This window comes from Tachysurus vachellii, chromosome 2, assembly GCF_030014155.1.
Source record: "Tachysurus vachellii isolate PV-2020 chromosome 2, HZAU_Pvac_v1, whole genome shotgun sequence".
Classification (NCBI taxonomy): Eukaryota; Metazoa; Chordata; class Actinopteri; order Siluriformes; family Bagridae; genus Tachysurus; species Tachysurus vachellii.
In genome coordinates, this window is record NC_083461.1 from 23756512 (window position 1) to 23778343 (window position 21832).

At 39.2% G+C, this 21832-nt stretch overlaps 3 protein-coding genes across 4 annotated transcripts in view; 2 read left to right on the forward strand and 1 right to left on the reverse strand.

Annotated features, from left to right (window-relative positions):
- The window catches only part of LOC132841547 (integrin alpha-M-like), a 29650-nt gene extending 22562 nt beyond the window's left edge, over nt 1-7088 (forward strand). For both annotated transcript variants that reach the window (XM_060863906.1, XM_060863907.1), the window contains exons 19-30: nt 50-123; nt 225-366; nt 2994-3092; nt 3289-3368; nt 3605-3691; nt 3911-3989; nt 4082-4177; nt 4948-5028; nt 5171-5281; nt 5381-5494; nt 5944-6054; nt 6165-7088. In XM_060863906.1, coding sequence (XP_060719889.1) covers nt 50-123; nt 225-366; nt 2994-3092; nt 3289-3368; nt 3605-3691; nt 3911-3989; nt 4082-4177; nt 4948-5028; nt 5171-5281; nt 5381-5494; nt 5944-6054; nt 6165-6260 — 1170 coding nt within the window. In that variant the 3' untranslated portion in view covers nt 6261-7088. The remainder of the gene's footprint in view (nt 1-49; nt 124-224; nt 367-2993; nt 3093-3288; nt 3369-3604; nt 3692-3910; nt 3990-4081; nt 4178-4947; nt 5029-5170; nt 5282-5380; nt 5495-5943; nt 6055-6164) is intronic.
- A 1271-nt stretch (nt 7089-8359) lies between these two features.
- Nucleotides 8360-10996, reverse strand: LOC132860245 (vitamin K epoxide reductase complex subunit 1-like). Its single transcript, XM_060891377.1, has 3 exons — nt 10708-10996; nt 9009-9118; nt 8360-8769 (listed from the first exon to the last, which is right to left on the reverse strand). Exons 1-3 carry the CDS (start codon nt 10896-10898, stop codon nt 8552-8554), a joined length of 519 nt encoding a protein of 172 aa, XP_060747360.1. The 5' UTR covers nt 10899-10996; the 3' UTR covers nt 8360-8551.
- A 1711-nt stretch (nt 10997-12707) lies between these two features.
- mapk7 (mitogen-activated protein kinase 7) lies at nt 12708-19038 on the forward strand. Its single transcript, XM_060863911.1, has 7 exons — nt 12708-12859; nt 13399-13691; nt 13848-14013; nt 14421-15874; nt 16449-17650; nt 17848-17981; nt 18090-19038. The coding sequence occupies exons 1-7, from the start codon at nt 12852-12854 to the stop codon at nt 18235-18237; spliced, it is 3405 nt and encodes a 1134-aa protein (XP_060719894.1). The 5' UTR covers nt 12708-12851; the 3' UTR covers nt 18238-19038.
- Nucleotides 19039-21832: the final 2794 nt, after the last annotated feature.

Below are 21832 nucleotides of genomic sequence, written 5' to 3' on the forward strand. Positions count from 1 at the left end.
AATGTTAGACAATGCATGTGACACCTTACTGTGTAAACTTTTTTTACAGCTGGATTTTGAAATAAACTGTGGAACTGATAACATCTGCATTGATAATCTCAAAGTGGATTTTAATTTTTCTGGGTAAGGGGAAACAGTAACACTCAAAGAAAACACTCAGAGTCCACTCAGAGATCTAAGAACGAGGATTTGACCTTGTGTTTTCTTTTTCTTTCCATTTTCAGATACTCAGTCATACAAGTTGGAATAATGCAAGACCTGAATGTAACTGTTTCCATAGTGAACAGAGAGGAAAATTCTTACAACAGTCGAGTAATTCTTAAGTACCCTTTTGGACTGTCTTTCAGGAGATCTGGCACTAAAGAGGCAAGTTTATAACATAACAATTTTGCCACATGAAGTGTTGAGTTATACCATAGTTGAATAATGAGGTATTATTAAGATTTGACACACAGTGGTGCAGCAGATATCATTCCTACTTCACAGGTCCTGGGTCCACAGTTTGGCCCGGAACTGAGGTACCATCTGTGTGGAGGTTTACATGTGTACACATGGGTTTTCTTAATGTTCCATTGACTGGATAGTGGCAGTGCTGTGATTTACTCAAAACCTTCTAATTAGTGGCCCATAGCCTTAACCAGTGAGCCACCAGTTTCCCTTAAAATCTATGGCAGCATAATGGCACAGCAATAGTGTTGCCACTTTATAGATTCAGATTCTCTGACTACTCAGGTTACTGTCTGTTTGTATTATTTCCTGAAATTGATTTAGTGTTTTGTGTCAACACAAGAAGGCAGCATATGAACTCAGAAGGTTATGTGTTTGAATCCTAGGACCACTAAGCTGCCTCTGCTGGGCCCTTGACCAAGGCCCTTATTTGACTAAATGAGTTCATTGTAAGCTGCTCTGGATAAGGCTAAATGTTTGTATCATATCTGGTCATTGAATGTAACTTTCAATAGTCCAAAATGTGCAGAAGTCCTAAATGCATGTGCACTGATGATTGGATGATTGGGACAATCCCTCCAATCTGCAGAATTGGATCCTCTGTAAGAGAATTGATTGACACATCGCTTCTCTCAGTGGCCAAAATATTAGGCCAAAATATTATGTTGTTATTACAATCCATCCTGTGTGATTAGTAGATTTTTTATCACAACCCTGTAGGTCAACACATCCTGCATCCATATTCCAACTCCCACAAGAGTGTCAGGACTCAGCCTGGACTTTGGCCACATGCTTTTGTTTATGTTTTGTGTCATGTGTCTGCCCTGCCCTTGTCCTGCCCTTCCTCCCCGGCTCTGCACACTTGTTCCTCATGTCTTAATTGTTAGTATTTAGTCAAGCCACGTTGCCTTGAGCAGCACGGAATCCTATGTCATGTCATCTGTTGTCTAGACTGTGTCCTACTCAACCTGTCCCCATGCCACTGACAAAGAGAACCATTTCTCAAAAGGGTTCTTCATACAATCCTTGTCCACAGATTGCTGGTAGGTGAGGGGATGTGAAAGTATTACTTAGTGGATAGATCAGTTTTCCTGATGATAGTTTCAGGGATACAAACTGCTATTTCACCACTGGGCCCTAGATTTGCAGTGCAATGCACATTGATAACAAACTTCACATGTGGAAATGTGTTCAAGCACAGGCTTTCTGGAGATATAGAAAACTGTTAATGAAAGGATTCTGACTGGGAGTGTTGCACCAAACAGAGATATCTGTTTGCACCAAACAGAGATATCAGGTCATTACAAGGTTATGCAGCTCTTCCCACCGGTCTGCACCTAGTAGTCATACCTGGTAAAAGTTTGATGAGCCACAGGTTCAATTTCAGATTCCTGCTTGTGGTCAAATAAGGAATCAGACTAAGATAGAAGGGGGTTGTGAATGGTGCTCTGCTCTTTGAACTGAGCTTATTGTCCAATTCCCAAAATGCTACCCTTTTCTCATGGTTTAGAGCGGCAAGTTATTATCTACACTGAATGTGTATGTCAGAACACATCCCACCTATGCAGAGTGGATGGTATTACATTTTTTATTACCTTTTTGAAGGGTGAGGTGCCTTCATTCACCATAATCCCCTAGGACTCAGGGGCTGGGCCTCCTTCTTTTACTGAAGTCCCTTAAGGGCCCCATTATGAGCCTATTCAGAATGCTAAAAGGAAATGGGTATGAAAACTGTTTTTTGAGTGGGGGGTTTTATGAAAATTGGTAAAGATTTGGGTATTTACATACTCTGGTTTTAGGCATAAATAGCATGCATTCTTGGCCAGATGACAGTAAGGTGAGCTTGTTTTTCAGTCTGTAATTTCTCTCCAAACGTTATATCACCCAACATTGTAAGTCAACTTACTGCTCATATTTTAGTGAAGGTGAGCAACTGTGCAACAAGTTCAATTCAGTGCCTGGTTCATGCTCTATTTAGACTGGACCGTAGCTGCTGCCTGCATTGTATTGCAGCTGACAGCAACTGTTCATCTGTCATTTTGTAGTTTCCGCATGCATGCTCTTGCAAACAAACATGAACTTTGGTAGCGTCGCTATTCTTGGCCTATATTGGGGTTCATAGAACCACAGTTACATAAGTAACTAACATTAAAAAAGACAAGCATTTGATCATTTTCTCAAAAATATTTAAACATTATGCTTTATAAACTATATATGCAGTTATCATGAATGTGCTCAGAGGGTTCAGTGTATATGCCCTGCAAAAACTGTGCTAATTATTTGTAACCTTTATCAATGGGAATTGTTACAATACAATGACTTAAACATTCATTCATTCATTCATTCATTCATTCATTCATCTTCTACCGCTTATCCGAACTACCTCGGGTCACGGGGAGCCTGTGCCTATCTCAGGGGTCATCGGGCATCAAGGCAGGATACACCCTGGACGGAGTGCCAATCCATCGCAGATGACTTAAACAATGGCGAAGAATTTGGTTCCTAGAAATGCTATTTACTTTCATTCTAAATGACTGTCTGAGCAGGGTAGAGTGGAGTGTGAATCTGTGGATAGTGATGAAAAAGCTACACTGGGGGAGACGACTTGTTTCATCAGTAAACCAATTTTCAAGACTACTGGTTTGGTGAGCGCAAATAAGTTTATACTTTATTTTTTCCTTTTATAGATATTTAATGCATTAAGAAAAATGACTAGGTATTATATTTCGAGTTATGTCTAGGACAAAGATGAAAGTAGTGTAGATTTTTAAATATTGGCTGGTTAAATAGAAATAAGGGAAATGATGACGCAATATCTGAATTCCTGTGTTACCCCTATAGGCTATCTTTGATGTTACATATCGCATAAACAGAGAAAGTAACTTTGACAGGATGATGAAATTTACTGCATCTGCTTCCAGGTATTATTTTAATTAACAGAACATGTACTAGTATATATATTTTTTCGGGTTTTTCATGTTTTTGTTTATTGTTTCACTTTATCAGATAAAATCTGCAATTTTTTTGTCCATGGTTTTGAAAATCACTGATTCACTAATTTCTTTTACACATGAATTAGCAGATAAATTAAAACCATAGAGAAAGTATCACAACATATTTTTTTACTGAACTGATAAAAATATTCTGATATTTACAGTGACAATGACAAACATTCACCTGACAATGAACTCTTCAGAGAAAAAACCATTGATGTTAAATATGCCATCTACGTTGCGATGATCAGGTCAGTTGACCATTTGTTTTGCTGATTTATAGTTTAAATAAATATGTATATAAGTTTGCTATACTCTTGGTTACATCTATCAATAAATGGTCAAATAATGTAATCTGCCAGGAGAACACACATATATACATATATTAATGGGCTTTAACTGTGTGCAATTTCTGATGTTTGTTTAATTGTCTGTGAGCAATATCTCACTTTATATGATTTTATGTCAAGGCATGAGAATTCCACTATTCACATCAACTTTACTGCAGGAAAAAATAACCTTGAGAAACCAGTTCACCAAATATTCAAGGTATAAATAAATTAAAAAAAAAGAAATAAATGAATAAACCAGTTGATGTGCCATTTTTATTTGGATATTATAAAATCTTCACTTCCTCTCAGGTGGAAAATTTCCTCAGGGATTTGAGCTTCAACATTTTCATCAGAGTACCCATAAAATTAGGAGTTAAGGACATCTGGACTAATAACAACTTGGAGGTACTGTAAATTGACATTAACGTTACTGCAGATATATATCTTTGACCGACTGTTTATTAGTATTTTCATGTCCACCATGATGAATTCACTGCCGAGCCAGCACAAGACATCCTCCCACATATACAGTACGTCTTTTGAACTTCCTCTTCATTTCTAATATAGGAGATTGAAACAAGTGCTGGCAAAACAAAAAAATGGAAATAAGCATAAACCAGACAACCTTCAGAACTGACTACTCACAACTGATACTCATAACAACAATCACAAACTGCAGACACTAAACCTAAAGTGGGGGCTGGGTGTGAGGTTGTGTGTGAGGATGAAAGGCGTAGGAAACTGATGAAGGGGGAAACTGAATAAGTGTTAACAAACAAAGGAAATTATTATGTGGGAGGGTACCCTTGGGTCGCTTTGTGGTGAATTATTCAGGGTGGTTAACTAAGTCAATTATGATTCATCCTGACCTGTTAGTGGAGGTGGGGGATTGCATTTTGACTGATGTCAGCTGTCCAACTAAAAGTCAGTATCAAACTGATCCTAGAAAGGTTTGTAGCAAAGACGTTTTTCTGATCTACATTTCAGTAACATTTGTGGAATATCACTCAGGATTTAGGCCTCATTATAGCACACAGACAATGCTGGTTAAAGTCGTAAATGACCAACTACTTGGCTTTGATCGGGGTCAAACCTCTTTGGTGTTGCACCGATCACACTATTCTCCATGTTAGGCTAAAAAATGTTGGAGTTAAGCAAACAGCTGTGTTTCTTAGATTCAAGGCTGCAGTGCAGACAAAGAGGAGCAACCCACAATCCAAGATTTTGTAGCAGCACTGAAAAAACAGCCAGAGGTGGTGAGTAACTGTTATGTCTTTCTATAATTACCTATTATTTTAAACATTTAGCAGAGAATCATTGTTTTCTCAAGACTCTTCTTATAAATAAATACATATAATTAATGAATTTATTTATTTATTTGTGGTGTCTGGGTTTTAGAATTGCTCTGTAGCTGTGTGCAGAGTGTTTAAATGTGCTGCAAGTCTCCTTAAAAATCAAGCAAAATACTACAACATCTCTGGTAATGTCAGCTCTGGATGGCTTGAACAGGTATATCAATGATGCACTATTACATTACTGGTATTTTCACCGATTTCCACCAAAAGTCCTACATCTCTGCATTAATCATTCATGTACACTACGTTTTAGATCGGACTGAAATCAACCATTTTTGAGCTGGTCAGTACAGCAACCCTGGACTACAACAAAACAACATATATCTACTCCCCCTCTGGTTCTATAAACACTGCACCTATTGGCAAGGTACGTCAGTGGGCTGAGACTTTAATTAAATCATTGAAATAAATAACTATAAATTCATATGACTTTCATGGACCTAGTGTGGTGGTCAATGGACTCAAAGTAACAGGGTGCAGTGCAGCTATAGGATTCGATGTCAATAGTTGGGCGAAGGCTCCATCTGGCGAGTAGGAGAGGGATTAGCAGGCATGGTTGTAACCATTAAAGATTGCAGGTTAATTGTAAATATTTCTATACTGTATGGAAGTTATTCCTGATGGATCAGTTCTTAGACTATCCACAACACCACCATGCCAACCTCAGCTTCAAGTGGCTTCTTAAAATGACATGTTTCTTAGAATATTATTATCCAACACAGTACTAGATCCTATTAGGTGCAGTTTTTCAAATTAAAACTTTGATAGATTCTGAATTTACTTACCAGATTGGCTTGTTATTGCAACTGTGTGCAGGTTAATACCCAGGTGGAGCTGTATGAGGAGAGATTCCCACTTAAGGAGGTAATTGGTGGTGTTGTAGGAGGAATTGTGCTTTTGGCTGTTATCACTGCTGTTCTCTATAAGGTCAGTGCAGAGATGATCATTATTCTTCAGTTTTTTCTCATTTTTACATTGGAACACAACAACCTTCTGCACTCTGCTATATGTTGCTTGAACTTTTCTATCACTCCTAGACTGGGTTTTTCAAAAGCAATTATAAGAAGATGTTGGAGGAAGCAGGAGCAGCAGCTGGAGACGGAGGAACCGGAGACGGCCTCGTGGCAGAGTGAAAAGAGATCACTCTGCTTCACATTCATCACATTAACTGCAAAATTGTGTTTAATCTTATTACACATAGTATAAGATGTCAGTCAGGTGTTGCTAACCGTATATCTCATGAAATCTTTCAGGAGAGTGCACAATGCTATTCAGAAAGACCTCATATGCTAAAAAAATCTAACAATTTACAATCAAATTTACAAGAAAATCTGCTTAAAGTTTCTTTTATGGCTGTTGCAGCTTGTAGTGATTTTAGGCAAACTTACAATACACAGTATTATGGTTGGCATGCTATATTCACCATGTGTTCAGACTTGAACTGGTGCTTTGAGATCACATTTTAATAACTGAAACTCTTATTTGCTCAAAGAGTAAAACCTATTTGCGCACGTTTTGATGTCTTGGTTATAATACTAGATTATTTCTTATGATAACTAATGAAATCTATTTTATATATTGACCTACTCTATATAATTTTTTTGTTCATTCTTCATATGTGTTTAACATTTAGCCTAATGTGTAGCCTAAATTTTTATACAGCTTAATGCAATTTATTTAATCAGTTGTCCAAACCTTTTAGTTTTCTTGTCACAGATTTTAAAAAATATTTTTATCATAGTCTCTGGGAAACTGAAGAGAATCCCAAAGGGCAAAGTTTTTAGATTAATGTTCAATCAACAACAACAACAACACACACATTATGAAATATATACGTTTTTCTTTAAATATGCTCCATTATGCTCTATTGCTATGGGATACAATATTACCTGTTGATACCATGCCTCCTTGTGGCCATAATTGCAAACACATTCCTTAAATAAAATCCATTTATTTCAGAATGTATTCAGTTCGTTATTATCAATAATTAATCATGTTTACTCCAGCAACAAATTTCAATAATTATACAGTGTGAGTGCGAAAATATAAAGTATTAAATCTTTAATGTTTTTTTTAATCATTAGCATCTGATGAATAGAAATAGAGCAGAGTTTTCCAGTGTTTACTAAACTACTAAATTGAGCTGACTGTAAATTCCATTTGAAGTCTATTCAGATTTGAGACGCCACAGTTTCTGCATTTTCAGGCAAAACCTTTAGCATATTGTTTATTTTAATTATGTATAATAATAAAATATAGAATAAAGTGAAAGTGACTTAACATATGGCTAAGTACGGTGACCCATACTCAGAATTTGTTCTCTGCATTTAACCCATCCAAAGTGCACACACACAGCAGTGAACACACACACACCGTGAACACACACCCGGAGCAGTGGGCAGCCATTTATGCTGCTACATATATCAAATAATTGTATAACCCTAACACATTCACAATCATTTGGTATTATTCATTAAGATTTATCTCATTTTTTATGAAATCCAACTTTCCTGCATAATATCATTATGCATTTGAATTATTCTTATTAATAAAATGGCATTTTAGCTTTTTTTTTCAATTCCAGATTTATAATATAGAACGTTTGAATTGTTATTTTTACAGTAATATACAGAGGGGTAGGGGGCACGGTGGCTTAGCGGTTAGCACGTTCGCCTCACACCTCCAGGGTTTGGGGTTCGATTCCCGCCTCCACCTTGTGTGTGTGGAGTTTGCATGTTCTCCCCGTGCCTCGGGGGTTTCCTCCGGGTACTCCGGTTTCCTCCCCCGGTCCAAAGACATGCATGGTAGGTTGATTGGCATCTCTGGAAAATTGTCCCTAGTGTGTGATTGCGTGAGTGAATGAGAGTGTGTGTGCCCTGCGATGGGTTGGCACTCCATCCAGGGTGTATCCTGCCATGATGCCGGATAAAGTCTAATCTAATCTAAATAATTCTAAAGAGTTTTGAGGTACAACATTAGTATTTATTTAACTACGCTAATTTGGCATGTCAGGATAGTGAAACAGACTATATAATAAGACATCCACTGTTAGTTTAAATGTTACCTGTCTGCATGTGACTCCCAGTAATGTCCATATTTGATATTTGAACACAAAAAACGAGGAGATTTTCTGCCATGATCCCATTTGTAAATCATGTGGGACTGTGACCCCTAGTTGAAGAATCTGAGGCATACACATGTCTTTATTCAGAAGAAACACAAAAATATATCATTACTTTTTTATAAGCTTTTATTCAAAAAGGCAAATAGTTTTTAAGTAAACAGAATTAATCATTTGCTGGTGTTTGTGTAACAAAAATGTCTGCTCTATAAGCAAAGAACACTATATTCTTGTATGGTGGAATTGTTTCAGCAGACAGACAGACAGACAGACACAAACACACACAAGCACACACACAAGGTCTCATTTTGTCTTGTCTTTTTTCTGCTTTCCTCTAAGGCATGTCCTTCTCTGCAGGTTGGTGTAGAGGAGAGAAAAGTTGATGATGTATGTCGACACACACACCATGCAGAAATCTTCCAGAACAAATACTAAAATAGAAGCTAGATAGATCGAACCAGCTACTGACACCCAGGATGCCATGACCAAGAAATGTGCTGCTGTATTTGACACCATTTGGCCTGCAAAAGTAAAAAGAAATGTTCAATTTACTGACCATGTCCCGTTGTTTGTTAGAGCATTCAATAATAAGTTGTATAAGGTTTACAGAATGCTAAAAGCTAATGGTAGTTTTGGATCCTTTGTAATTAACATAGCATAACATTGTAATTAGTTTTGGATCCAAATTGTAATTTGGATTACTTTGTAATCTTAAAGCTACACAGATGGTCTTATCGAAAGCTTGGCTGTATAAACTCACCTAGGCCTAGCTGCAGAGTGTAAAAGATGATGCCCAGTAAACTGTTTGGTTGGTTCAGAATGCTGTCCTTTTCAGCAAACAGCTGAACGAGACCAAATCCACGTCCCCACCTTACAAAAAACATGCAGAGGATATCAGGGCTGAACAGTGCTACAGTAGCTGAGCTTTATTTAAGCTTTATTTCTGTTTAGTATTTCATGTTTGTGACATTTACCAAGCCTGTCATTGTGATTCTTAGAAGCATTCTTGCTAGATCTGTTTAGTCTTAAGCGACTTTAGTGAACTTATTTTATTAGATAAAAAAGGCTAGCAACAAATTTAGTGACTTTTAGAGCAGATATTAGTGACTGCTGGATTTCCAAAACCCAGTCACTAATCACCATTTTCACCAATGCCTAATCACTGACCACCATTTTTACCCAAAGCACAATCACTAATCACAATTGTTCCCAATGGCCAAAGACTAAACAATATTGTACCCAATGCCCAATCACTAATCACCATTGTTCCCAATGACCAATCACTGAGTATCAATGTTCTCATTGCCAAATCACTAATCACCATAATACCCAATGCCCAATCAACAATTAACTTTTTCCAATGCCCAAATCACTAACCACAATTTTCCCTTTAAAGTTTAATCACTAATCCCCATTGTTCCCAGTGACCAATCACTAATTACAATAATTTCCAATGCCCAGTCAATGACCACCAGTTGTTTCCCAAAGCTGAATCAATAACCACCATTCATCCCAAAGTCCTATTACTAATCACCATAGTTTACACTGCCCAATCACTGACTCATCACTGTTCCTAACAACCAATCACATACAGTACTGCACATATCCTCTTGGTGGTTTTAAACACTCTTATTGTCAATAAAATAAGAGTAATAAGAATAATTCTATTCCTAACTGTTTTTTTGTATATGTATATAATGTATAAACCGTTTGTTTGCGGCTACAATGACATTTATTTAAAATAGATTAAATAAATATAATTTTCTATTCTAATAAAACTCTTCTATTCTATCGTCTAAATCGTTCTATCGTCATGAAGAAAATCTTCATGAAACACGGTTTTGATATGCAAATGATTGTGAAGATGAAATAAATGAATATGCAAATGAGCCCGTGACGTCAGTTGGTTGACTTGTCGAGCTGACACGTGCTAGCGTTCGCACTGTTAGACGTGGCATGAGTGCTTTAGTGGTGTGTGCGTGCGGATCTTCTGGGATCTTGGAAGCTCAACATGAAGTATAATCTATAATAAGTCAGAAAATCTCCGCGTTTTTTGTGTTTATAATTTATTATTAGAAATATCAAATATGGACATTACTGGGAGTCACATGCAGACAGGTAACATATAAACTAACAGTGGATGTCTTATTATATAGTCTGTTTCACTATCCTGACATGCCAAATTAGCGTAGTTAAACAAATACTAATGTTGTGCCTCAAAACTCTTTAGAATTATTTAGATTAGATTCGACTTTATTGTCATTGCACGTGGGAAGAAGGCAATGAAATGCAGTTAGAATCTAACCAAAAGTGCAAAGTTGTAGTGCAGTACAGGCATATTGACAGATATACATTATATATATATATATATATATATATATATATATATATATATATATATATATATATATATATATATATATATATGCATATAATTTTAAAGATATAAGATATTTTACCTGGAGGTGAAAACCTTGGAGCAGCTGACAGAATCAGCGAGGTCGCACATAGCCGTGTAATTTGGGTCGTTTTCTCGTGACAGCTCCACGTGAAGAGCATAAACCGACAGGATTAATCCTAAAACACAAAACACGACCCGAACCCATCTTTCCCACCTCGGTACACTGTCTTGTGGTTTACTAGAAGACATGCTGGGATGCAGATTTATCTAAATAAAATCTATATTTACTATTACAAGACCACTTTTTCTGAGCTCTTGTTTACTTCTGTGAGTCCTGAAAAGTCAACTTCTCTGCTACGTGGAAAAATCCGGGTCTCGCTCTGTGATTGGATGGATGTCTGTGCAGCCACGAGTTCTGATTGGACAGTCGATATGCATCGATATAATAATCATTAATAATTTCCGTTGTTTAGATTTTTAGTCTAATAAATTCCCCACATCGTATCCTTTGGTGTGTCCATATACACATGTGTATAACCTATTTTGTTTAGTTGCTGAGGGTTAAATCCTGTTTAAGATCAAAGCAGATCACAAACAGAAAACTCCTGTTAATCATCCAAACCGTTATGACGTGTGACATCCAAACGCCACGTGTGGAAGTACAGTTTACTTTGTGACTATGAACTGACTATGACCCGAAAATACAATCAAGTTTATAACCTAAGCTTTTTTTTTTTTTTCAAAAAAGGAAAATACTAATACTAAGACAGATAAAATAGAAAAGTGCACAAGGTAAAATATTAAATAAACTCCATTGCATCACCATGCATTCACTAACTACACCTCTTACAGCTAAATATTAACAAAAGCAAACAGTTGGGTTAGGTATTTTGTCCTGAGATATGGGGAAGGTCTGACGGGGAGAAACTATTCCACGGTTTTGGGGCTGCAACTGGAAAGGGACGTTTACCCTTAATTAGGATAGAACTTGATTCTAGCTGATCAGACCTTAATGTAATGTAGGATGTAAGTGGTGCTAATACACATACTGTCTACAAAACAATCATTAAACCTTAAAATCAGTCTGTTTATCAAGGGTACAGAAATGCTAGGACCAACAGACATTAACACATTATGAGAAAGTAAATAAATATTCATGAGCTCATTTACCATCACTGGTAAGACCTGTGACAGTTCACCGGCATAAAATCAGTAGATGTAAATGTTATAGCACATAAAATAACTGTATCTTATTGTATTTACTACAATTAATGTTGCTGCCATACTGTTTTAATATACCATGTAGTGCTGCAGTGTGTGCTTGTGTATGTCTGTGTGAGTGTGCGTGTGTGTCTGTGTGGTGTGAGTGTGTGTGAGAGAGAGAATGTGTGCATGTGTGTCTGTGGGTTTGTGTATGTCTGTGTATGTGTGCGTGTGTGTCTGTGTGTGTTTGTGAGTGCGCTTGTGTTTGTGGTCGTGTGTTTTTGTGTGTCTGTGTGAGTGCGTGTGTGATTGTGTGTGCGTGTGTGTTTGTGTGAGTGCGCGTGTTTGTATGTGTGTGAGTGTGAGAGAGAGAATATGAGTGTATGTGAGTGTGTGTGTGTGTGTTTGTGTACAGTATGTGTGTTTGTGTGCGTGCGCGCGCGCGTATGTGTGTGTGTGTGTGTGTATATATATATATATATATATATATATATATATATATATATATATATATATACATATATATATATATATATATATGGGGGGCGGGGGGCGGGGGGTGTTTACAGTCCACTATCAGCAGACGAGTGGGAGGCGCCCAGTCTCACTGTATATGAGTCGTAGGCAAAATAAACAGTGGAACAGATCAGATTTTTCAGTGTGGTGCGTATATTATTAGCCACATCTTATTAACGGCTTCTCTGACGTGTTTCTGTAAATAAAATAAAATGAATAATGTAAGTGTTTACCCGCGACTCATTTCAGGTCGACACCCAAACAAAGGTTCTATTGAATTGAGAAATGATCCCGCCTCTTAGACATATTCCAGAGCCTATTGGCTATGACATGTATATCTTCCATTCCATTGGACAGTCGCGTTGTCACTCGCACACAATACGGAAGCGTAGAAGGAAGTAAAAAAAGGCTTGCTGTAGACATCACAGAAACAAGCAGCCATGCTTTGACAGAAATGTTTACAGGATCATCGCTATCCTGATAATGATAAGGTAAAATATGTTGTTTTTTAAATCATGAGTCTATTTGACACAATTATTATTATTTTCTTTTGCAGTGACATCATACCAGTTCATACCATATCAGTTCTGTCGCCTGACTGCTGTTTTATTCTAATGTTGTTATTGTAAACTCATTAAATAATGACCTCATCTCATCTGTTTAATCAGATCATTTATAGTGCCTTGAAATGAAATGGAAAATGCTTTCTTTTCAGTTTTCTGACTATGAGTAAATGTAATATATTATACATATCTTTATTTACATCTATGCATTAGATAATCCTCTTGTAAAAAAGATCTTGCTTGTGCTTTTCACTTCATTCATAAGTCACTGAAGTAGTTTACATCAACAACAGCTTAGCCATAAGTTGATTGTGTAACAATAAACAACAGCTGAACAATAAAATGGTTATCCGATAACACACAGGTGTTAAACAATAACAGTAACCGTAGCTATACACAATACTTTTTTGTAAAAGGCAGGTCGTGTTTACAAATGTTATATCTTTAGTGTTTCCTGCATTCCAAAGGTCCAGGATGTCATCCAGTGAAGTTGCGAAATCAAAAGACACCGTTGCCAAAATTAAGAGGGAGTGTAGCAGTGATGAGAATCAACAGGTACCTGAGGTGGAACAGCACTCCCAGAACGTCAACGATGTGTCCGCCAGTGCAGATGAAAACACTGTGGCTGCGAAGAACCTTGCACTTCTTAAAGCCTTTTCTTTAGATGTGAAGTTTGAGGTCGGTGAAGAGTATGACATTATCGAGACCATCGGCACAGGTGCCTATGGCGTGGTGTCATCTGCCAGGAGGCGGGACAATGGTAGCGACCACAAAATGTTGTTTGACTAAACTTGTAATGTTAAACACAATAATTAAATACAGATTTTACATATTTAACTTAACTCTAAAATATTACGCTGACACCTATTTTTAATGGAATGTTTTCCATTCATTTTCGATAATACTTTTTATGCAGGGCAACAGGTGGCTATAAAGAAGATCCCGAATGCGTTTGAAGTTGTGACGAATGCTAAACGCACACTTCGAGAGCTCAAGATCCTCAAACACTTTAAACATGACAACATTATTGCAATCAAGGACATCCTTCAGCCGGTGGTGCCTACTTCAGCCTTCAAATCGGTGTAAGTGTGAGCATTGTGTCATTTGTATATAAAGTGTGCAAGGAAACAAAGAAACTTTGTGGTTAGCACATTTGCCTAGCACCTCCAGGATTACAGGGATCAAATTCTGCCTCCAACCTGCATGCGCAGAGTTTGCCTGTTTTTCTCGTGCTTCAGGGGTTTTTTTCTGGGACCATGTCCAAATGCATGGTATACCTAAATTGCTCATCATCTGTGTGTGAATGGTGTGCGTGTGTGAAATTATGTTTGATGATTGGTTTCCACTCCATTCATGGTGTCCACTACCTTGTAGCTTGAAACCATGCGGATTGTGTAACCCTGTGTAAGGAAATGGATGAATGGATAAATTTTCTTTTTCTTTAAATGTTTCAGCCTTTTGTTTGATTATCTTTGTTTCCTTTTTGTAGGTATGTAGTCCTTGACCTAATGGAGAGTGACCTACACCAGATCATCCACTCAAGACAGCCTTTGACCCCTGAGCACACACGCTACTTTCTGTACCAGCTGTTGCGTGGTCTGAAATACATCCACTCAGCCAATGTAATCCACCGCGACCTGAAGCCTTCAAACCTGCTGGTAAACGAGAACTGTGAGCTGAAGATAGGGGACTTTGGCATGGCCCGCGGTCTAAGTGCTGCCCATGCTGAGGAGTCACGTTCCTTCATGACAGAGTATGTGGCCACACGTTGGTACCGCGCACCAGAGCTTCTGCTCTCACTTCATCACTACAGCCTTGCCATTGACCTCTGGTCAGTAGGCTGCATTTTTGCTGAGATGCTGGGTCGTAAGCAGCTCTTCCCAGGCAAGCACTATGTACACCAGCTGCAGCTGATTCTCTCTGTCTTGGGTACACCACCTGAGAGTGTGGTGGGTACTATTGGAGCTGAAAGAGTGCGCTCTTACATCCAGAGCTTGCCTTTTAGGGCACCTGTGCCTCTCAGCAAACTGTACCCACAGGCTGAACCTGTTGCATTGGATCTTCTGAACGCTATGCTGCGCTTTGACCCTCGTGAACGGATTAGTGTGTGCCAGGCACTAGAGCACCCCTACCTTGCCAAATATCATGACCCAGATGATGAACCTGTGTGTGTGCCTGCCTTTGATTTTGAGTTTGACCGACAGCCAATGGGGCGAGAGCAGATCAAGGAGGCCATACTTGCTGAAATACAGGACTTCCACCAGAAGAAACAAGGCAGCAGGAAGATCCATTTCAAACCGCTTCAGAGACTAGGACAAGTTTCTGGGAGCACAGGTAATCATATCTATCCAATGGTGCCCAGTACTCAAAACCAGTCAAATGTGACTCACCCTCAGCAGCAAAAAGTAAGTCACAATTTGGCCATAGCACAGAGTTCTGTCACTTTTGTTCCTTCATTAAATAAGCAAGCTCTTCCACCAGTTTTTGCCCATCTTACCAATTATATGACACCATTCACAAGAAATTGTCAGGATGTGGACATGCCCAGTGCAAATTCAGATGGACAGCCAGAGACCATAGACCTTACCACTCCCACATCCAGCCAAGGCACACCACCTTGTGAACCAACTGGAGATTGCACCAAGAGGGAGAACTGTGCTCCTGCAAATCAAGTTTCTGCTATACAGTCAGTTCAGAGCCAGGCACTTCACCAGCCACCAGCCTCTACAGCACCTCAATCCAGTATCACAAAATCCAGTGTCTCTCTCTCACTATCTCAGATGCAAGCGTATTCTCTCTCTCAGTCACTTTCTCATTCACTTGGAAAAGGAGGGAAAGGAACTTCTGGAGAAACCACTAGAAAGGAAGGAGCAATTTCTGATGATACCAAAGCAGCACTCAAAGCAGCTTTACTCAAGTCGGCACTAAGGCAAAAGGCACGAGGTACGTGTAACCATACAGTACATAAACCATTGTACCTGTGTTTCTTATGTGGAACTTGAAGAAATTGATGACATTTCAAATTCCATAACCAAATTTTTATCGTTATAAAATTTTGTAATCATCATTATGCTTTTGTCTTCTCCATTATTTCTATACTAGTGTGCCTTTTAAGGTGCTGTTTGTAACCTGGTAGTCAATTTGTTTGAGTAGATCACACGTTGTTAAATTGGACATTTGAGGAGATGGCAATAATTACGCAATAATCATGACTAGGTCTAAATATTAAGCTCAGTTATCTTGGTCAAGATCATGGTGGATTCAGAGACTATCCCGGACACGTTGTGCGTGAGGTGGGCATATTGGGTGGGACGGCAATACAAATTTTTGAGGGTACAAATTTTTATTTTGTCAGAAAGATTTTCCTTGCTTGTTTTACCACTGGCTTGATCATTTTGGATCTAAATCTATATTGTGACCATGTTTATTGTTAAATGTGCTTTACATAAAAACAGCTTTGTAATTATTGAATGGTTTAAAAGCAATTCATTAATTTTTGTTTTTCTTTGATATCCAGATGGAAGTTCTGCAGCCCTGGGTATAGACCTGGGCAGCGGGACTGGGAGCTCTTCTTGCTTGATTTCATCCTCTGGTACAGAACACAGGAGACCTGTTACAGCACAAGAGAGACAGCGGGAAAGAGAAGAGAAAAGAAGGAAAAGACAGGAACGAGCAATTGAGAGAAAGAAAAAGCTAAGAGAAAAGGAGAAAAAGGAAGGGAAATCAGGCGAGTCCTTGGGTGGTGTCATGCTGAGTGACAATGACAAGAAGTTGCTGGAGCGGTGGGGAAGAATGATGGACAAATCACAGGTCATTGACAATAAAACCTCCAATAATATGCCAGGTTCTTGCCAGATGCAAGCAACTGTGGGAAAAGGCCCGTTGTCTTCAGACACTGTAGAGTCAGTGGCAGACAAACAACCAAGTGAGTTGCAGGCATTCAAACCACCCCAACAAATGCCTCAGATTAATCAGTGTGTGGCATCTGGAATATTCGATCCTCATGCCACCTTCAATTCCTTGCCAATCCCCTTAGACTCTGCTCAAAATGGGGACATTGGGATGGTGGCAGTTAGTGGAGATGGAGGTGTAGGGGGTGGGGCTTTAGCCATAGTTGGAGGTGGAACACTTGTTGCAGCCCCATGTACCCTTGCCAAGAGTGATGCATTAAAACCCCAACCCACAACCCAATTCCAGGGGTGTGGGACAGTATTAACCTCAGTAGGAAACTGGACAGGGAACCCGTCAGGTGGAGGAATGGCACAGCAGCAGCAAGCACAAATCCAGCACCAGTCACAGCAAGTCCAGCTGTCTCCTCTACAGCTAAGTCATGGGAGCTTACCCCAGCAGTCACTTCTGCTCACTCAAACCCAGTCTCTTACACACCCCCAACAAACTCAACCTCTTCCCAGCATTGAAATGACCATCACTAACCCACCTGTCAAACTCTTCTCATTAGACTCATTCATCAAAAAACCTCTGGGTGATATTCAGGGCACCAGTACATCTCTCTCTAACCAGAACACAGTAGTTGCTTCTGAGCCCATGGAGAAGTTGTGTTCTGAACTTGGCAGGCAGCAAAATGGTACTCCTTCACATGAAGCTTCTCATGAGGTACCTGGACCATCAGCCCAGACCAGCCTCACAGACACAGGGCTACCAGGAAGCTGCAGAGCACCAGACATTCATACAGTCACACTACAGCTGTCCAAGTCACAGGTCGGTTGTGAATAAACAAATCACATGGAAGGATTATGAAAGTTTTAGCTTGGAGCTTTAGAATAATGGTATTTTTAGATTTTGTTCTACTGATTCGTACTACTGCGAGGATATTTTCTTTTCCTGAAAAATAGCATCTACTGAATTCTGAAGGACTTATGAATTGTTCAATCTCCCTTTGTTCATGGTTTATCCAGGTTGAAGATATTTTGCCCCCTGTTTTTTCTGTGACTCCCAAAGGCAGTGGGGCTGGATATGGCGTCGGCTTTGATCTTGACGATCTCCTCACTCAGTCGCTGTCTGACCTCCAGCACTCAGACCTCAGGGAAAGGTCAGTTATGACTCATTTAAAATATAATGTATTTAGTTGTTCTGTTTATTTAAATGGTTTCTGTAAGCTTACCAAGTGATTTAAATGGGTTCTTTACTTTTGTGACAGCCACAACGATTCTGCACCTCTTTCTGCATCCTTGCTGTCAGATTGGCTGGAAGTACACCGCATGACCCCAGCCGACTTGGAATCACTTCAGCAGGAGCTTCAGCTTGGATCTCCCATGATTCTTTCTGACAATTCCAACCTCCCTTAGACTAGATTTTGGCCTTCATGCCTCCCCAATCTCTGTCATGGCAATATGGCTAATTAATTTATTCTACCCATGATCATATGCTTTACCTCCAAACAAGTGCCAAGTTCACTAAAAACCTGATTTTGTCTGTGAAGATAAGTTTATGTTTATAGTCGATTTTTTTTAAAAGACTTCACAAGTTTGGCATGCTATAGGTTCTGTAATACACCTGTTCATAGTGTATGTATTTCAAAGACTTATTTCCTATAGGTGTATACATTGTCAAGTTTTACTGCTAAGAATTTTAACCTCTAACACATTACATGGCTAAATTGTTACCTTTCATGACCAAAACTGGAGGCCTAGTTAGCATTGTGGTGCTAATTTGGTGCTAAAACAAAGCATTACAGTTGAAGAATATGATCTTTATATGTTAATTAAAGATATAAACTGGGTCACAGGGCAGTAGGTTGACCTCAATTTTCTGTTGTGCCACAATCTTGATCTTGAAACTAAAAGTCTGGTGCTTTGAAACAGAAATCGGAAATGGTTTGAGACTTAAGACTTGCCCATTGGCAGCTACGACAGATTGCAGTAAAGTGTTGAAGCGCTATGAAAGGTTTGTAATTGTGTTCCTGAAGTGAACAAGGAAGATCGACTAAAAAAGATCAACCACTGCCTTGGATCCATGCAAACATGAACATCACCAAGCACATTTCAAACTAGTAGATGTTAGTAAATAGATTCAATATTAGTGTTCAGATTTTTCACCAGCATGACAAGTAACATGTTTGTTTGCAATAAAGGAACAAAAATGATCAATGTTCGAGTTGGTTTCACCGTTTCATTTCATGAATGCAAGGACCAAATTTTCCAGCAGAACATCGCCCCAGTCAGCTTGCTTTCTTCCCATAGTACATCCTGGTGTCATGTCCTTCCCAGATAAACAGCACACATGCACATCCACATGATGTAAAAGACAATGTGACTCCTCAGGCTATACTGCATTTTTCCATTGCTCCATGGTCCATTTCTGCTGCACACATGTCTACTGTAGGCATGTTCAGCAGCAGACAGGGGTCAGCATTGGCAATCTGACCAGAAAGTTGCTATACTATGTGTCCTGAGACATTTCTATCATATTCATCATTAACGGTATCACAGATCTTTGTGTGTGTATACAGCTAGTAAAATAAGTATTGAACACATCACCATTTTTCTCAGTAAATTTATTTCTAAAGGTGCTATTGACATGAAATTTTCACCAGATGTTGGTAACAACCCATTCAATCCACACATGCAAAGAAATCAAACCCTAGATGTCCGTAAATTAAGTTATGTTTAATAACGTTAAGTGACACAGGGAAAAAGTAGTGAATACATGAAGAAAGGGAGGTGCAAAAAGGCATGGAAAGCCAAGACAATCAGTAATTAGAAACTAATCCCGCCCCTTATCAATGCAAATTAATATCAGCTGGTTCTGTCCAAACTGATACCAAGGTATTACACAAGAAACATTCATGATGGGTAAAAGCAAAGAACTCTCTAAAGACCTTCACAACCTTATTGTTGCAAAACATTCTGATGGCATTGGTTACAGAAGAATTTCAAAACTTCTGAATGTTCCACTGAGCACTGTTGGAGCCATAATCCGTAAGTGGAAAGAACATCATTTCACCATAAACAGGCCACGACCAGGTGCTCCTCGCAAGATTTCTGACAGAGGAGTGAAAGGAATTATCAGAAGTGTTGTCCTAGAGCCAAGGATCACTTGTGGACAGCTTCAGAAAGACCTGGAATCAGCAGGTACAGTTGTTTCAAAGAAAACAATAAGTAATGCACTCAACCGCCATGGCCTGTATGCACGCTCACCATGCAAGACTCCACTGCTGAAGAAAAGACATGTTGAAGCTTGTTTAAAGTTTGCTGCACAACATTTGGACAAGCCTGTGAAATAGTGAGAGAATATAGTCTGGTCAGATGAGACCAAAATTGAACTCTTTGGATGTCATAATACACACCATGTTTGGAGGAGAAATGGCACTGCACATCACCCCAAAAACACCATACCAACAGTAAAGTTTGGAGGTGGGAACATCATGGTGTGGGGCTGTTTTTCAGCATACGGTACTGGCAAACTTCATATACAGTTGAGGCCAAAATTATTAGCCCCCCAGGAATTTTGGAACATTTTCCTAAAGATCTTTCCAATTTTTGTAGCATTGATAAAACTTGATATAATCAAACATTCACCAGTGCTATTTAGTAGCTTTTGGTACATTTTGAAATATAAAATACATTTATAGGCTTGCTTTATAATCAAATATAGTGAAAATGGGGTGGTCAAAAATATTAGCCCCTTGTGAATATTTGCTTTCAAAACACACCCAATTAATCAATCAGCTTTCAAAACACACCAAATTAATCAATCAGTTTTCAAACCACACCTGTGCAGTCAATTGGCTTCCTAACAATACCTGGGCATTCAATCAGCATTAAAGGACTCCAAGGAACAGGGCACTTGAACACATTATTGGGAGAGACTATTTTTACTCACCATGCCAAAGACAAAGGAAATCAGTCTTGAGCTCAGAAAGAAGATAGTGGAGGCTCATGATAAGGGGGAAGGTTATACTGCCATTTCCAAGCGTTTCACAGTGTCTAGAACCGCCGTACGTTGCATCATTGCCAAGTACAAGGAGACAAATTCTGTAAGAAACAAACCTGGGCGTGGTCGTAAGCGCAAGATTTCAAGAACCCTGGAGAGGAAAATAGTCAGAGATATCAGCAAGATGCCCCAGACATCTGCCAAGATGATTGTTGCTGACCTGGCCTCTTCTGGAGTTGATGTTTCAAGGAACACAGTTGTGAGGGCTCTTCATCGTGGTGGGCTTCAGGGCCATCGTCCCAGAAGAACCCCTTTACTCAAACAGCGGCACATCACAGCTAGACTGAGGTTTGCCCGTGAACATTTGAAAGGTAAAGATGAGTTTTGGGAGTCTGTGCTTTGGTCTGATGAGACTAAACTGGAACTGTTTGGGCACATGGATGTTGCTTATGTTTGGTGAAGAAAGGGTGAGGCCTTCAACTCTAAGAACACAGTTCCCACTGTTAAACATGGTGGTGGCAGCATCATGCTGTGGGGCTGTTTTGCAGCTTCAGGCACAGGGAGCCTTGTTCGGGTGCATGGCATCATGAAAAAAGAAAATTATGTTGACATTTTGAGGGATAATATGCAGAAATCTGCTCGTAGTCTAGCCTTAGGTCAACGCTGGGTCTTCCAACAAGACAATGACCCAAAGCATACATCGAAATTGGTCCAACAGTTCCTGAAGGATACCAAAACCAAGGTCATGGAGTGGCCCGCACAGAGCCCAGACCTCAATCCTATTGAGAGTTTGTGGTGAGTGCTCAAAGTCAATGTCCATGCTCGGAAGCCATGTAATTTGGACCAGCTGGAGCAATTTGCAATGGAAGAATGGGCTAAAATCCCTCAGGAAACCTGTGCCAACCTAGTAAAGAACTACTCTAAGAGGTTGTTGTCAGTTGTGGCTCAGAAAGGGTTCACTATTGACTATTAATGACCGGGGGCTAATAATTTTGGACATTTCATTTT

Excerpts from the sequence above, each read along its gene's own strand:
- LOC132860245 (XM_060891377.1), bottom strand. The coding sequence starts at position 10,898 with ATGTCTTCTAGTAAACCACAAGACAGTGTACCGAGGTGGGAAAGATGG. Across the intron at positions 9,119-10,707 it reads TCCAAGGTTTTCACCTCCAG|GTGGGGACGTGGATTTGGTC; the intron begins GTAAAATATCTT and ends GTTTTTTGTAAG. Across the intron at positions 8,770-9,008 it reads CACTCTGCAGCTAGGCCTAG|GCCAAATGGTGTCAAATACA; the intron begins GTGAGTTTATAC and ends TTACTTTTGCAG.
- mapk7 (XM_060863911.1), top strand. Across the intron at positions 14,014-14,420 it reads ACTTCAGCCTTCAAATCGGT|GTATGTAGTCCTTGACCTAA; the intron begins GTAAGTGTGAGC and ends TCCTTTTTGTAG. Across the intron at positions 15,875-16,448 it reads ACTAAGGCAAAAGGCACGAG|ATGGAAGTTCTGCAGCCCTG; the intron begins GTACGTGTAACC and ends TTTGATATCCAG.